The following is a 17,959-nucleotide window of genomic DNA, read 5'->3' as shown; positions in this document are numbered from 1 at the left end:
ACTTGGCCATAAAACTATATCAGGAATTCGCTCAAACATTCCTTCCCTGAGCAAAAATATCTCATGAAGACAATGACCTGTTTTGTGGTTAAAAAAACAAAAACACAAAAACAGCTTAAAATATAGAAAATTTTTGTTAAAAATAAATAGGGCTAATATAAAGTAACTTACCATGAGCTCTAAATACTCGATCATCTGCCTCTTGTGAATATGAAATATTAGTTTCTTTAAGGTCATGAAGAAAATCTTCGTTTACAACAGAAGGAGGTGTATCACTAGGATTTAAGGATGCCTAGAAAATAAAATTGATTTCTTTGACTTATTTTTAGACAACGAATTTTGGGTATTTAAGTTAGAGAGAATGATTACAAAATGTAGACTTTTTTAAAAAACATTCAAAGTAAGGCTGAAGCATAAGAAAATACAAAACAACATATACAGAAATCAGCTTTATGAGAGTAACAAATTACAAATGCTCTGGTTAATCGCAATCATTTCTAAAGATTGTAATCAACAGGGAAGATAGCAAAGTATCAAATCTTTCATTTCAGATTAAGGAGACTGGGAGAAAGTTACTTGACTTGTACACTATCTACACTTAATCTGTCGATAAAATTTAGCATTTCTGGCCGGGCGCGGTGGCTCACACCTGTAATCCCAGCACTTTGGGAGGCCAAGGCAGGCGGATCATGAAGTCAGGAGATCGAGATCATCCTGGCTAACACAGTGAATCCCTGCCTCTCCTAAAAATACAAAAATTAGCCGGGCATGGTGGCGAGCGCCTGTAGTCCCAGCTACTTGGGAGGCTGAGGCAGGAGAATGGTGTGAACCCAGGAGGCAGAGCTTGCAGTGAGCCAAGATCACGCCACCACACTCCAGCCTGGGCAACGGAGTGAGACTCCGTCTCAAAAAAAAAAACAAAAAATTAGCATTTCCTATTATTCAATTGCCATTTTAAAATGATCAACAGAAAGCCTCAAAATAGGTAATAAATCCGTTTTTATACAGCTGCTTTAAAACTCACAACATAATTATAAACTTGATATTCAGTTTCACCTAACAGGTAACTTGAAATCTAATCTTCAACTTCAAAGTTAAAACTATGAGTCATTGGGCATGTCACCCAACTTCTATGAGCCTTGGCTTCTTCATCTGTTAAATGAGATTATCACCATAGGGCTACTATAAGGAAGGCAGGTTAAATGTGATAATTTTTGTGAAAAGCACCTAATAGCATGCCTAGAACATAGGAAGAGGTCTATAAATGGCTGGCCAAGTAAAATCTGCTATGGGGGATGGGGGGAAGCTATCATACGGTATTTGGAAAAAAGAAAATATAAGAATATGCAAAGAACAAATATGATACTTCCATATTATCTTAATCTCTTATTAAGGTACTGCATAAAAAATACTTATTGAGTGGTTGCTATAAGCTAGGCACTCTTCAAGGTCTTGATACAACAGTGAGTTAAACAGAAAAAAGTATTTTGACCTTGTGAAATTTATCCCATAGGAGAAGGAAATACTAAAAGAACTCCAACAAAATATATTAATATTTTAAGTAATCAAGAACTGAAAAGGGCTCAAAAACTGGTGAAATCTAACTATGGTATGTGGATTGTATCAATGTCAAAAACAAGTAATTGCAAATAGTCAAGAGATCGAGAGAGAGAGAATTTAAGAGATAAAAAGAGAGACCTCTAGGAAAAGTTAAAAGATGGCTTGGGAGGGGTAGAATTAGTTGTTCAGCCTAACTTAATAACTAGAATAAAATAACTGTGGATTTTTAAATAAACCCAACAAGTACTCACCAAATACCTATACCACTTAATAACAAGTTGGATACAGTGGAGAATATTGTATAAGACATAGCCCCTGTACTTATGGAACTTATATCCAGTTAGAGAGACTGGAATACAGAATACTATGCTACAGCAAAATAATAATAAAAACACAAGAAAAATAATAATAAAAAGAAATGCTAAATATTTCATTAGCTTCATATATATACATACAGTTTAAAGTTTCCTAATTCTACTTTCAGAAAAGTGAAACTACATGAACAAACTAAAATCCTCAATCGCTCATATCTTAATCAAATTTTTACTTTTTATAATTCTTCAAATATTCTAAATGTCCTAATATTAAATGTGATTTTACATTTTTATTTTAAATTATTCTCCATTAATCCTAGATTATGGTCAGTCTACTAAATAATCTAAACATCACGGCAACTTATATTTCTGTAACAAGCACTCTTTAAGGAAGTAAATAATTTGCACTTCACTATTACCCTGTGAGAGGCAGAACAAATAGTTATTACTCCCAATTCTAAAAATAATCAAGGCTCAGAGAAGATAAAAAGTTTGCCAGATAAATCTCAGATAAATTGTGAGACTAGGGTCTAGATCTGTGACACTGAATAACTGTCCGTAACAGTCGAACAAGGCCAATATAATTAATAGGCTTTATAACAAAAAACATGACAGTTGCAGGGAATCCAATATAACAAATTACAAAGAGAAATCATATTAATTTGGGTTTAAAAACACAGTTAAATGTATTAGTAATAATTTTTGTTTGCTTACTTTAGAGGTAGTTTTATGCTCCACATTTACTCCAAGGGTATTTTGGATCCATTCTTTAAATGTTGGCAAACCCATGCCACTAAGAGGGTACCTAAAGTACAAAGAAAGTAAAAATATTAGAGCAAAGTATCTTCATTTAAATTTAAAGCTTAAATTCTGCTTCCAGTGATGGTCAAGCAGTTACTATCAAACCAACACTTTCACATGTAACTATAAACTCTGAACAAAAACAAAACAAACAAAACCCAGCTATCTAAAGGCAGTATAGACAGACCAAAAGCAGTCAAAAATAGGGCAGAAGGGTGTGTTACATTTGAAAAAAAGCAAAAAACACTACATAAGTTCATAAGTTTCCAGTTTGGTTTTGTTTTTTACATAAGTTTTAGCTTTATGGCAGGCCCCAGCTGGTGCCTCAAAAGGTAATAAAAATGCTGAAAATTTACAGTCTTCCTGGCTTAAAGAACCACACCACAGTGTTTGGGGTGAATGCTGCATCTGGAAAGCATACTGGGAAATCACAGAAAGAAGCAAGTAAGACAGGAACCTATCTATCAGTTCTCTCCAAATGTCTGGCTGACTCTTAATGGCATGTACAGAAAACACACTGGAATATTCTAGGCAGCCCAGTTAAGCTTAAAAAAAAAAACTGGACAGACAATTCAGCTGCTCACCACAGGGGGACAGAATTTAGAGTTTCAGATCAGTCAAGTTAATTGCTTGATTTAAAACAAATTTTTTAAAGGTCTCCTCAGAGGAATATAACAGAATCCAGAGTTCCTACATCATGTACAATGTCCAAAACACACTCCAGTATTACTAGACAAGAACAAACTGTAAAGTATGAGTCATAATCAAGAAAAAGGACAATTAATGATGACTGACCCCAAAATGACCCAAAATACTGGAAGTAGCACACAAGGGTTTTAAAGCAGCTATTGTAGCTATGCCAATGGACAAAATGGAAAATGTACTCCCAGTGAATATTAGAAAAAAAAAATCTTAGCAGAGAAATAAAAAAACTATAAAAAAGAACACAATAGAAATTCTATAACTGAATCTCTGACACATTCCACTGGCATCTCATTACAATTTTAATTTCAATTTTACTGAGTACTTATGAAATTGAGCATCTATTCCTATATCTACTGTCCATTTGGATATCCTCCATTTTGAAAACCAGTTCAAGTCTTTTGCTCATTTTCCTCCTGGGTTATTGTTCTCTCAATTACGTGTAAGAAATCTTTATATATTTATAAAATGAAAGATATATATATTAGACATTTTCTCTTACTCTGTGATTTATCCTTTCACTCTCTTAAAGGAGTCCTGTAGTTTGGATATCAAACCCTCCAGAACTCATGTTGAAATCTGATCCCCTAGTGGGAGGTGTTTGGGTCATGGAGGTATATCTTTATGAACAGATTAATGCCCTGGGGGGGAGGGAGAGAAGTGTGAGTGAGTTCTGTTAGTTCCCACAAGAGCTGGTTGTTTAAAAAGAGACTGGCACCTCCCTACCATCTCTCTCTTGCTTCCAGTTTCACCATGTGATCTCAGCACATACCAGCTCCCCTTCCCCTTCTGCAGGAGTGGAAGCAGCTTGAGGTCCTCACCAGAAGCAGACCCTGATGCCATGTGTCTTGCACAGCCTGCAGAACCATGAGCCAAACAAACCTCTATTCTTTATTAATTACCCAGTCTCAGGTATTGCCAATAAAATAAAAAGGTGACCACCTTCAAGATACTTGAACTTACAGATACAGAGTAAGCGTTACTATCATGTATAAAATTTAAAACTACCTTCTATCACTAAAATAAAGTATTTATATCTCTATATCTGAATGCACAATATTTATTTAACACTCAGAAGACTGTACTTAGCATTGCAGAATACATGGAATTGGTATTATGACTCCTGTTCTTAAGAAACTTACAACCTAGCTTAGTCAAAGCTGCAGCAACATTTAATTTGTGAGATGAACACACGGGCAGAGAACACGAAACTTTAACCAGAGATGTGATAAACAGAAAACCAAGCACCTATACCAATTGTTGAATCACAGTGACTACTGAATGGATCTTCTTCTTTTCCATGACTGAAGATTAGTTTGAGAACATTAAATGGCTTTTTTTGTAAAATATAAGATGAGATCAATTTATCACTTTCTCATAGCACTGAAATAGACTATACTATAGAAGATACAGAACCAGAACGAGTTTTCAAGGCCAATGAAATTTCTGTGGACAAAAATTATCCAAGAGGGAAGTGCACATCAGGACGGACAATGACTAAAGACAAAGTGACTCTTACTCTGGGGCAGCACATAAGAAGCAACAAAAATATTAGTGTATGTTGCAGGAAGTCAGGGACCCCAAACAGAGGGACCAGCTGGAGCCGCGGCAGAGGAACATAAATTGCGAAGATTTCATGGACATTTATCAGTTCCCAAAATTAATACTCTTATAATTTCTTATGCCTGTCTTGTCTTTAATCTCTTAATCCTGTTATCTTCGTAAGCTGAGAATGTACGTCACCTCAGGACCACTATGGTACAAATTGATTGTAAAACGTGTGTTTGAACAATATTAAATCAGTGCACCTTGAAAACGAATGGAATAACAGCAATTTTAAGGAACAAGGGAAGACAACCAAAGGTCTGACTGCCTGCGGGGTTGGGTAGAACAGAGCCATATTTTTCTTCTTGCAGAGAGCCTATAAACGGACCTGCAAGTAGGAGAGATTTTGCTGAATTTTTTTCCCAGCAAGAAATATTAATAATTAATACCCTGGGGAAGGAATGCACTCCTGGGGGGAGGCATATAAATGGCCGCTCTGGGAGTGTGTTTTATGCAGTTGAGATAAGGACTGAAGTATGCCCTGGTTTCTTGCAGTACCCTCAGGCTTATTAGGGTGGGGAAAAGATCCCACCCTGGTAAATTTGAGGTCAGACTGGTTCTCTGCTATCGAACCCTGTTTTCTGTTGTTTAAGATGTTTATCAAGACAATATGTGCACAGCCAAACATAGACCCTCATCAGTAATTCTAATTTTGCCCTTTGCCTTGTGATCTTTGCTTTGTCCTTTGCCTTGTGATCTTTATTGCCCTTGAGCATGTGATCTTTGTGACCTACTTCCTGTTCGTACACTCCCTCCCCTTTTGAAATCCCTAATAAAAATCTGATGGTTTTGCAGCTCAGGGGGCATTACGGACCTACTGACAATGTGGTATCACCCCTGGCAGCCCAGTTGTAAAATTCCTCTCTTTGTACTCTTTCTCTTTATTTCTCAGACTGGCCGACACTTAGGGAAAATATAAAGAACCTACGTTGAAATACTGGGGGTGGGTTCCCCTCATAAGTATATACAATCATCTAGCCTCAGGGTGAGTTCCACAATTGCTAAGCAATTTAACAGCCTTTTTATAATCAGATAAAGCTTCAATTAAAAATTATGCCATCAAAAACACAAAGTCTAACAAACTCAAATTCTCCATTTATATACTAACTTGTGATTTGTAAGTACCTAACTAATATATAACACCCATAAAGTCAAAAATAATGACATTTTTCAAAAATTTTACTTTATAGAAATCTTCAGGGACTGAGATGGCTGATTAGAAGCAGCTGTGGTCCACAGCTCTCATGGAGAAGAATGAAAATGGCAACTGAATTCAGCACCTTCAACTGAAATATCCAGATTCTCACACTGCGACTGACTAGGCAGACAGCTCAACCCATGGAGAACAAAGAAAAGCAGGGTGGGACGATGGTCCAACTGGGAGAAGCATGGAGCCAAAGGAACTCCCACCCCCATCCAAGCAGAGCAGTGAGAGATTGTGCAACCCCATGAGGGAAACCACACTTCTCCCACGAGTCTGTAACCTGTGGATCAGGAGATCCCCTGGTGACCCCATGCCACCAGGCCTTGAGTTCAATACACAGAGCTGTGCAGAGTCTCAAAAGAACAGTCACTCCGGCTCACACAGTAACCCAGGAGTTTTACAGACTCCGCCCCAGGAATCCCAGCAAGGTGGGAGATCCATCTGCTCACTCTTCTAGGAGGGGGACTGAATCCACGGATCTAAGCAGCATTGTTCTGCAGGCCACACTTTCACCTCACAAGTTAAGACCCACTAGCTTGGAATTCCAGTCAGACAGTGCAACAAGCTGGAGACTGCCTGAGATGGATGAGTTCTCTGGAGGAGGAGCAACTACCATTTCTGTGGTTAGGTTGACTCAGCTGTTCTAGCCTGCCAGTTCCAGGCAGTCCAGGTGGTCAGAACAAGAAGGAATCCCATACAATGCAACACAGCTGCTATGCCAGATTGTGGCCAGACTGCTTTTTTTAAGTGGGACCCCAATCCATTGCTCCTCATTGGGTGGGGACTCCCTGTGGGAATTTCAGCAACTCGAGCCAGGGTTACACAGACAGAACTCTGATCTCTCCCTGGGACAGAGCCCCCTGGGGGAGAGGCAGCCGATGTCTCTGCAGTTCAGTTGACTCAGCCTTTCCAGCCTGATGGCTCTGAAGAGTCCAGGCAGTCTTGACATGGAAGGGTTATCCCCAACATGGCACACCTGCTCCACCAAAAACCAGCCATCTTATTCCTCCTGACTGGGTCAGAGCTCCCAACAGGGGTCTCCTGACACCTCCTACGGGAGCATCCAGGCCAGCAACAGGTCACTACCCACCCTGGGATGGAGCTCCCAGAGGAAAAAGCAGGCTGCCATCTTTGCTGTTTCACAGCCTCCACTGGTGATACCTCCAGGTCTGGGAAAAATGAGGCAAATAGGGTCACGAGCAATCCCCCAACAAACCACAGCAGCCCTACGAAAAAGTGGCTTGACTGTTAAAAGAAAAACAAACAAACAGAAAGCAACAATAACAGCATCAACAAAAAAGACCACACAAAAATCTCACTCAAAGGTCAGCAACCTCAAAAAATTGAAGCTAGATAATCCCACAAAGATGAGAAAGAATCAATGCAAAAATACTGAAAACTCAAAAAGCCAGAGTGCCTCTTCTCCAAATGACCACAATACCTCTCCAGCCAGAACTGGGCTGAGGCTGAGATCATTGAATTCACAGAAGTAGGCTTCAGAAGGTGGGTAATAACAAACTTTGCTGAGGGAAAGGAGCATGTTGTAACCCAATGCAAAAAAGCTAAGAATCATGATAAAACAATACAGGAGCTGAAAACCAGAAGAGCCAGTTTAGAGAGGAGCATAACTAATCTGATGGAGCTGAAAAACTCAACACAAGAAATTCACAATGCAATCACAAGTATCAACAGCAGAATAGACCAAGTGGAGGAAAGAATCTCAAAGCTTGAAGACTACAGTCTTCAAGGCAGACGAGAATAGAGAAAAAGGAATGAATAGGAATGAACAAAACCTCTGAGAAATATAGGACTATACAAAAAAGACTGGACCTATGACTGATTGGGGTACCCAAAAGAGATGGAGAGAATGGAACCAAGTTGAAAAACATACTTCAGAATATCATCCAGGAGAACTTCCCCAACTTAGCAAGACAGGCCAACATTCAAATGCAGGAGGTCCAGAGAACCCCAGTAAGATACTCCATGAGAAGATCAACCCCAAGACACATAATCATCAGATTCTCAAAGGTTGAAAAGAAGAGAAAAAAATATAATGGGCAGCCAGAGAGAAAGGCCAGGTCATCTACAAAGGGAAACCCATCAGACTAACAGCAGACATTTCAGCAAAAACCCTACAATCCAGAAGAGATTGGGGGCCAATATTCAACATTCTTAAAGAAAAGAATTTCCAACCCAGAATTTCACATCCAGCCAAAACTAAGCTTCATAAGAAAAGAAGAAGATACTTTCCAGACAAGCAAATACTGAGGGAATTCATCACCACCAGGCCTGCCTTGCAAAAGCTCCTGAAGAAAGCACTAAATATGAAAAAGAAAAACTGTTACCAGCCACTATAAAAACACATTTGAAGTACACAGACCACTGACACTATGAAGCAACCACATAAACAAGTCTGCAAAATAACCAGCTAGCATCATGATGACAGGATCAAATTCACACATAATAAAAACCTTAAATGTAAATGGGCTAAATGCCCCAATTAAAAGACACAGAATTGCAAGCTGGGGGAAGAGTCAAGACCCATTATGCTGTCCTCAAGAGACCCATGTAAAGACACACATGGACTCAAAATAAAGGGATGGAGGAAAATTTACCAAGCAAATGGAAAACAGAAAAAAGCAGGGGCCGCAATCCTAGTTTCTGACAAAACAGATTTTAAACCAACAAAGACCAAAAAAGACAAAGAAGGGCATTACATAATGGTAAAGGGTTCAATTCAACAAGAAGAGCTAACTATGCTAAATATATATGTACCCAATAGAGGAGCACCCAGATCCAAAAGCAAGTTCTTAGAGACCTACAAAGAGACTTATACTCTCACACAAAATAATGAGAGGCTTTAACATCCCACTGACAATATTAGACAGATCACTGAGACAGAAAATTAAAAGATATTCAGGACCTGAACTTAGCTTTGGATCAAGCAGACTTGACAGACATCGAGAGAACCCTCCACCCAAAAACAACAGAATATATATTCTTCTCATAGCCACAACACTTACTCTAAAATCGATCACATAATTGGAATTAAAACACCCCTCAGCAAATGCAAAATAACTGAAATCATAACAATCTCTCAGACTACAGCACAATCAAATTAGAATCAAGACTTTAAAAAATCACTCAAAACCACACAACTACATAGAAACTGAACAACCTGAATGACTCCTGGGTGAAACTAAGCCAGAAATCTAGAAGTTATTTGAAACTAATGAGAACAAAGAGACAAAGTACCAGAATCTCTGCAACACAGCTAAAGCAGTGTTAAGAGGAAAATTTATAGCACTAAATGCCCACATCAAAAAACTTCTAGTAGAAAGACCTCAAATTAACAACTTAACATGACAACTAAGAGAACTAGAAAACCAACAACAAACAAGCCCCAAAGGTAGCAGAACACAAGAAATAACCAAGATCAGAGCAGAACCGAAGAAGATAGAGATGCCAAAAACCCTTCAGAAAGCCAATGAATCCGGCAGATGGGGGTTTCTTTGTTTTGTTTTTTGGTTTTTTTTTGAAAAAATAAATAGGTAGACTGCTAGCTAGACTAATAAAGAAGAAAAGAGAGAAGAATCAGACACCATCAAAAATGGTAAGGGGGATATTACCACTGACACTACAGAAATACAAATAATTATCAAAGAATACTATGAACACCTCTATGCATATGAACTAGAAAATCTAGAAAAAAGTGGGTAAGTTCCTGGACATAAACACCCTCCCAAGATTGAACCAGGAAGAACCTGAATCCCTGAATAGACCAAGAATGAGTTCTGAAAATGAGATAGTAATAAATTGCTTGCCAACCAAAAAAAGCCCAGGGTCAGATAGATTTACAGTTGAATTCTACTAGAGGTACAAAGAAGAGCTGGTACCATTTCTACTGGAACTAAATTGAAAAGGAGGGACTGCTACCTAACTCCTTTTATGAGACCAGCATCATCCTGATACCAAAACCTGGCAGAGACGCAACAACAAAAAAGAAAAATTTAGGCCAGTATCCCTGATGAACATCAATGCAAAAATCCTCAATAAAATACTGGCAAACTGAATCCAGCAATACATCAAAAAGCTTATCCACCACAATCAAAGTTGGTTCAACATATGCAAATCAATACATGTAATTTATCATATAAACAGAACTAAAGACAAAACCACATGATTATCTCAATGGACACAGAAAAGGCCTTAGATAAAAGCAACATCTTTCATGTTAAAAACTCAATAAACTAAGTATTTAAGGACCATACCTCAAAATAATAAGAACCATATATAACAAACTCATAGTCAATATCATACCTGAATGAGCAAAAGCTGGAAGCATTCTCCTCAAAAACCGGCACAAGACAAGGATGCTTTCTCTCACTACTACTATTCAATACAGTATTGGAAGTTCTGGCCAGGGCAATCAGGCAAGAGAAAGAAATAAAGAAAATTCAAATAGGAAGAGAGGAAGTCAAACTGTTTCTGTTTGCAGATGACATGATCCTATATCTAGAAACCCCCATCGTCTCAGCCCAAAAGCTTCTGAAGCTGATAAGCAACTTCAGCAAAGTCTCAGGATACAAAATCAATGTGCAAAAATCACTAGCATTCCTATACACCAACAACAGGCAAGACGAGAGCCAAATCATGAATGAACTCGCATTCACAATTGCTACAAAGAGAATAAAACACCCATGAATACATCTAACAAGGGAAGTGAAGGACCTCTTCAAGGACAACTACAAATCACTGCTCAGGGAAATCAGAGAAGACACAAACAAATGGAAAAACATTTCATGCTCATGGATAGGAAGAATCAATATTGTGAAAATGGCCATACTACCCAAAGTAATTTATAGATTCAATGCTATTCCCATTAAACTACAATTGACATTCCTCACAGAATTAGAAAAAACTATTTTAAAATTCATATGGAATCAAAAAAGAGCCTGTATAGCCAAGACAATCCTACACAAAAAGAACAAAGCTGGAAGCATCACACTGCCCAAGTTCCAACTATACTACAAGGCTACCGTAACCAAAACATCATGGTACTGGCACAAAAACAGACACATAGACCAATGGAACAGAATAGACATCCCAGAAATAAGACTGCATACCTACAGCCATCTGATCTTCAACAAACCTGACAAAAACAAGCAATGGTGAAAGGATTCCTTTTTTTTTTTTTTTTTTAAAAGACGAGAGTTTCATTCTTATTGCCCAGGCTGGAGTGCAATGGCGCGATCTTGGCTCACCGCAACCTCCACCGCCCAGGTTCAAGTGATTCTCCTGCCTCAGCCTCCCAAGTAGCTGGGATTACAGGCATGCACCACCATGCCCAGCTAATTTTTGTATTTTTAGTAGAGACAGGGTTTCTCCATGTTGTTCAGGCTGGTCTCGAACTCCCAACCTCAGGTGATCCACCCACCTCGGCCACCCAAAGTGCTGGGATTACAGGCGTGAGCCACTGCGCCCGGACAGGATTCCCTATTTAATAAATGGTGCTGGGAGAACTGGCTAGCCATATGCAGAAAATTGAAACTATACCCCTTCTTTACATCTTACACAAAAATTAACTCAAGATGGATTAAAGACTTAAATGTAAAATCCAAAACTATAAAAACCCCAGAAAAAAATCTAGGCAATAACATTCAGAACACAGGCATGGACAAAGATTTCATGACGAAAACGCCAAAAGCAATTGCAACAAAAGCCAAAATTGACAAATGGGATCTAATTAAACTAAAGAACTTCTGCACAGCAAAAGAAACTATCATCAGAGTGAATAGACAACCCATAGAGTGGGAGAAAATTTTTGCAATCTGAGCCTCTGACAAAGGTCTAATATCCAGAGTCTACAAGGAACTTAAACAAATTTACAAGAAAAAACCAACCCTATTAAAAAGTGGGCAAAGGACATGAACAGACACTTCTCAAAAGAAGACATTCATGCAGCCAACAAACATGAAAAAAAGCTCAGCATCACTCATCATTAGAGAAATGCAAATCAAAAGCCAGTTAGAATGGCGATTATTAAAAAGTATAGAAACAACAGATGCTGGCAAGATTGCAGAGATAAAGGAACGCTTTTACACTGTGGTGGGAGTATAAATTAGTTCAACCATTGTAGAAGACAGTGTGGTGATTCCTCAAAGATCTAGAGGCAGAAATACCATTTGACCCAGCAATTCCCTTACTGGGTATATACACAAAGGAATATAAATCATTCTATTATAAAGATACATGCATGCATATGTTCATTGCAGCACCATTCACAATAGCACAGACATGGAATCAACCCAAATGCCCATCAATGATTGACTGGAAAAGAAAATATGGTACATATACACCATGGAATACTATGCAGCCATAGAAAGGAACACAATTATGTCCTTTGCAGGGATAGGGATAGAGCTAGAAGCCATTATCCTCAGCAAATGCATACAGGAACAGAAAACCAAATACTGCATGTTCTCACCTATAAGTGGGAGCTGAACAATGAGAACACATGAACACAGGGAGGGGAACAACATACACCGGGGCACATCAGGGGGAGCGGTGGAAGGAGGGACAGCATCAGGAAAAATAGCTAATGGATAGTGGGCTTAATAACCTAATAACCAAGGTGATGGGTTGATCTGTGTAGCAAACCACCATGGCACACGTTTAGCTAAGTAACAAACCTGCACATCCTGCACATGTACCCCAGAACTTAAAAGTTGAAGAAAAAAATATATATATAGAATTGGCTCCAGAGTATTGCCTTATGCTGCTTAAACCCAGGAGGACTAAATTCATCCATACTTAGAAGGAATAAAAGTGGTAAGTTATAAATCTAGAGATTTATAAACTGATAAATTATAAATCTGTTCAGAAGATAGACTGCTCAGAAAAAAAATTTCAGACCCTTCTCCTAACATAGGGGAAAAGCTGTTACTCTATAATAGCTTCTAATAATTGCTTACAACTTAATGCCTAGGTTTGAAATGTCAAAGTTACCCTCCCACAAAATACATACAATCAACTACATTCCACATAAAAATCTCTTTTCAATGTTCTTTGGATCAGAAATAGGAGAACCCCACACCTCATCAATTTTCACTGATAATCACTGTTAGTTTCTGGCACGTAGGATTTCCCTTTCTTTCTTTCCAGCTCTGTTATATTTCTTTCTTCTGATATTTTATCCAACTTTTCTATGTGGTTATAAAAGGCGAGGGGCCTGAATTATTTCAGTCCACCTCACTGCCAGAATAGAAAGTCTCTACAAAAAAATGTCAAAAATTGTCCTTAACTCTAATATTATTAATAAATAAGAGTGAATCAATACTGTTCAGCCAAACAGCGTTTTCTTGTACTCAGCCTTTGTAGTCATGAATTCCATTTTCTCTTTCAGGAATATCACAATCTTCTTACGCTTCTGCCCTTTGCCTTTCACAGTAACAATAGGAATTTTTGATGCAAGATAAATGTTTATAATATGACTAACTCTACTGTGCTGGTATACACAGCGTAGTGCTCCCAGGGTTTGGAGACAGAACAAGATCAGTACAGTGAATGAGTTTAGTTATCTGCAGAAGTAACTCAAAAGCACAGTATAATAGAAACTGCAGAAGAATGAAGCTTAAAAACACCTGGTTTTTAATCCCAATTTACCACTGAGCAGGCGACTTCAGGTAAGCTACTTAACTTTCCTCATCCTCATTATTTTTAAGAAGATAACTCTATCCATTTGATAGGGTTATTGTAAGACAACTCAGTAGGCACTCAATAAATAGTAGATATTATTATCTTAAGAGTGTTTGTAAATGTTTTCTGATAAAAATCAGAGAAACCTACTCATTCACCAGTTATTCTCAGGAAAACAGACTAGACATAGAGAAAGTTATGATTCAATTCAACTCAGTTTATGACCCTGTGACAAGGTACTGGTGCTTCCTACCAAAATGGGAATTGAATTTTGTTTTGCTTTTTCATTTTAGTTACTGTTTGTTTAGTATATATTTAATCCCAGAGCACCTAAATCCCATTTATATGTCTGGGGAATTATCCTTTGTGTAAGTCTTGGAGGAAGGCAAAAGCTACCCTCCACTAATGCAAATTTGCCAGATATTCACTTTCCTGGTCTCTCTTGCAGGCTCTTCCAGTCAGACGCACCCTTATTCTCCCTCTCCCCCACTGGACTCTGACTTAGGAGTCAACAATGCAAAGAAATGAGGCCTTTAAGGAATGCGTTCCAGTAGGAGTGGTAGTAACCCATTAAAACTAACAGAAAAATTCTCTGGTTCTATTACAGCCTATATAAATATCTCTATCAAGACCATCAAATCTCCTTTGTTCTGAATGTATGCTCTCCAAATAATATCTAAGTTGCAAATGTTGTTCTCTAGATACCCTAACATCAGAAAGGGCACTAACATGTATTCCACACCCTGAAAAAGGAATAATCTAACCATAATTGAATACACTGAGGTTCTAATTTTTTAAATCAGTCTCTTAGAAGTGTGGCATGTGTCAGACCCCTACAGCCTCATCTCTTCCAGGAAACTGACAAATCAGGTGCCAGAACACCCAAAATAAGAACGAGATCCTGAACCCATGGGACCCACTAAGGCATAGTTACCTGTGATGTTTTATGACTAATCATTCATTTCACACACACACACACACACACACACACACACACACACACACACCCTTTCTGATATAAACCACTACATGGCCTACAGTACTGTACAGAAGACTTTGCTGAAATACAAGTGACCATCTACCCTGCTCCATAAAAGAGAAATGCTGTGTACCTTCAAGATCCAAACACAAAGAGAGAAAAAGAGAAAGAGAAATGAGAGCAGTGTCCGAGAAGAGAGAAATTTGGTTTTCTAAATTCAGAAGATTCGTTTTTTTTCCTCCAGAAGATTTTGAAAAGCCAATCTCTACATTGATGTTTCTACTATATCAGACATTATTCTATTTAAATAAAACATAAAAGATTCAACATTTAGAACACTGGTAAATTTAATTTTAACCAGAAATCCCTTCTACCTGAATTACACAATTTCTCAACTAAGCCTCCATTGCATGCTACCCAATCACACTTAAGGATGGGAATGAGAACATAGATAATATTTATTTTCCTAATAAAAAAACTAATGTCAAATGTACCTCTTCATACCTTGATTAAAATTACTTTCAAATTACTATTCCTGAGATTTTATTTTAGGTACAAAATATTAATAAGTTAGAAAAATAGAAAAATAGAAAAATTATTAATACAATGCACTGAAAAGGAAATAAATAACTTCTCCTAAGGAATGAAACTTACTTTGTTGACATTTTAATATATTGATATAGCATATGTTTTAAAAACATTAACTTAAGTATAGTAATGTCCAATAGATATTAAATCAGGGTACAATACTGGAATAGACTCGTAATATATCTGATCCAATTTTTTACTTAGTCTCAATTTCTTTTTATTTTTGGTTCCAGCATTCAAGTATTACATATTTGTACTCACTGCCCTTTCAAATGTTGTATCAAAATTCAACAGACAAACCAAAAACAGAGCTTTGGCAAGGGCAGTATTGCTTAAAACCAACAAAGAACTTATTTTACAATTCTGACCACATCTAGAACAAGCAGGAATAACAGAAATATCCTTTAGAATTCTTTTTAATATTTTTTCCAGTTTTACTGAGGTATGATTGAACAAATATACTTGTAATTCTTATCAGCAAATAACCACATTTCAGATATAGGAAAGCTATCACAAAAATGACTGATCTTTCTCTATCACTTCTTTCCTAATTTATCTCAGAAACTAATTTTTTACAATACTATTTATAGTCACACAGACCTAAAATCGTTCACCTTTCATAATAACCCACACTCCAATGTAAATTACCAGATTTAAATATGAAGCTGCTTTCAAAAAACTGAATGGCATGGGGATTGGGTGGTGGGTGGCTTATAGACATTATTTGGATCCTGACACAAATAAACTACCTATAAAAGATGTTTGTGAGACAACTGGAGAATATGAATATGAACTGGATAACTAGATAAAAAATGTTTGCTATTTTTGGATATATAATATTATTATATAATTGTTTATATTAGGTCCTTATTTTTTAAGACATAAAATATATATATACACATACACACATATGCATATATTTAGAGGTGACATGACAACATCAGAATTTGAAATATTACCAGGGGAAAAAAAGCAGTTATAGCAAAATGTTGATAATGTTTAAACTCAGGGAGAAATCATATTTTCAAGTGTGTTTAAAATTTTTCATAGAAAGAATTAAAGAAGTAACAAAAGAAGAAATAAACCAGGGTTACCTTTTCCCAGTCAACTCAATTTGGCCCTTCTTATTGAAGATGAATTTAGAATCATTATAGCCCCATCCATTCCATTTCATAACTTCTTGCCTAGTGAGAAGAAAAAATATATAAATGAGACCAATGCTAAACATCTTAAAACTGTATAGTATATCATTGATTATTAACTCACAATCATCTAAAACACCTTATGCCCACTAATTGTATAAGGTTAAATAAAATTAGCACATGTTAAAATGTCCATATACTAATATTTCTGAATATAGAATCACTCTGATGAGCAGCACCTGCTTCACAGAGGGCTACAACCAATAAATTTAATGCATTCAAAGGAAGAAATAAAAAGTTGCAAAAAGGAAGAAGATAAGTTTAAAATATAAATGTCTCATTTTGTACATGTTATTGGGTTTACATTGTAGAATGACCTAAAAAGTTTTGCAATTAAAACTAAGGAAACACAGTTTTACACATATGAGAAAAAAATCATAATTACTAATCTTCTGCTATGATTTTTTAAAAAGACCAACTTACCAAGTAGATTGGCTGGCAATAGACACAATAAAGTAAGTTAAAAATCTCAGTGCTGGGTTTACATTCTAAATCCTTCAAATTCCATATAACTACCAATCTCTACCTTGACCTACATATTGTAACAGTTAATGGTTATACCCATTTTCAAAATTCCAAAATAACATGCTATTTTTAATTTCCAAAACACCAATATTTCATAGCTGTAAAAATCCTTATTTATCAAAATCAATGGCTGAATCATTCAATTTTTCACATCATGTAAGAATAGATAGGTCTGGACCTGTAGAGAACATAATAAGCAATCACGCTGAAGTACTGCATCACTTTTTATTACATGTTTTGGCAGACTACCCTAGTTTGATCTTGGCTACTGAAATAAATGGGTGGTGAGTCTTCTTACCACAAATTTAACTATGCAGTTTATGATGCAAATAATTTAACAAAAACATTTTTCTATCTTGAAAGTTATTTGCTGCATTAAAATTTCAAAATAAAGATGTACTCATTACAAAGCGTTCTTCTTATTCTCTGTAATTCTCAAGAAAGAAGAAACAAGCAAGTTTTTTTATTACAATCATAATTCTTGTTCTAGTTCAAAGGCTTTTCAAACAAATGAACATGAACATAATACAACTGAACCAGATACAGGTAATTAATTATGAACTGAAATCTCCGTCTACACATAAAATTAAGACAAAGAAACTAGGAATGCTCTGTTTACAACTATGATTTGCTATTAATAAAAGCTACAGTCCCTCTACAAAAACTTCAAAATATCTGAAGAGTATCAATCCAGAGACTGGATTTCTAGATTAGTCAGTTATAAACTAACACCAAATATTTTTTCTAATCCCATAACACTCCTACCTCATTGCAGAGGGAG

The 17,959-nt window shown here is 36.8% G+C and overlaps 1 protein-coding gene across 2 annotated transcripts in view; it reads right to left on the bottom strand.

Annotated features, from left to right (window-relative positions):
- AGPS (alkylglycerone phosphate synthase) overlaps nt 1-17,959 on the bottom strand; it is a 168,070-nt gene that overhangs the window by 117,171 nt on the left and 32,940 nt on the right. For both annotated transcript variants that reach the window (XM_025404941.1, XM_025404942.1), the window contains exons 2-5: nt 16,546-16,635; nt 2,589-2,679; nt 172-292; nt 3-77 (exon numbers count right to left, since the gene is read on the bottom strand). In XM_025404941.1, the coding sequence (XP_025260726.1) occupies nt 3-77; nt 172-292; nt 2,589-2,679; nt 16,546-16,635 (377 nt within the window). The remainder of the gene's footprint in view (nt 1-2; nt 78-171; nt 293-2,588; nt 2,680-16,545; nt 16,636-17,959) is intronic.

This window comes from Theropithecus gelada, chromosome 12, assembly GCF_003255815.1.
Source record: "Theropithecus gelada isolate Dixy chromosome 12, Tgel_1.0, whole genome shotgun sequence".
Taxonomy (NCBI): domain Eukaryota; kingdom Metazoa; phylum Chordata; class Mammalia; order Primates; family Cercopithecidae; genus Theropithecus; species Theropithecus gelada.
The sequence above is the reverse complement of the archived record's forward strand: the minus strand, read 5'-3'. Positions and strand labels throughout refer to the sequence as shown.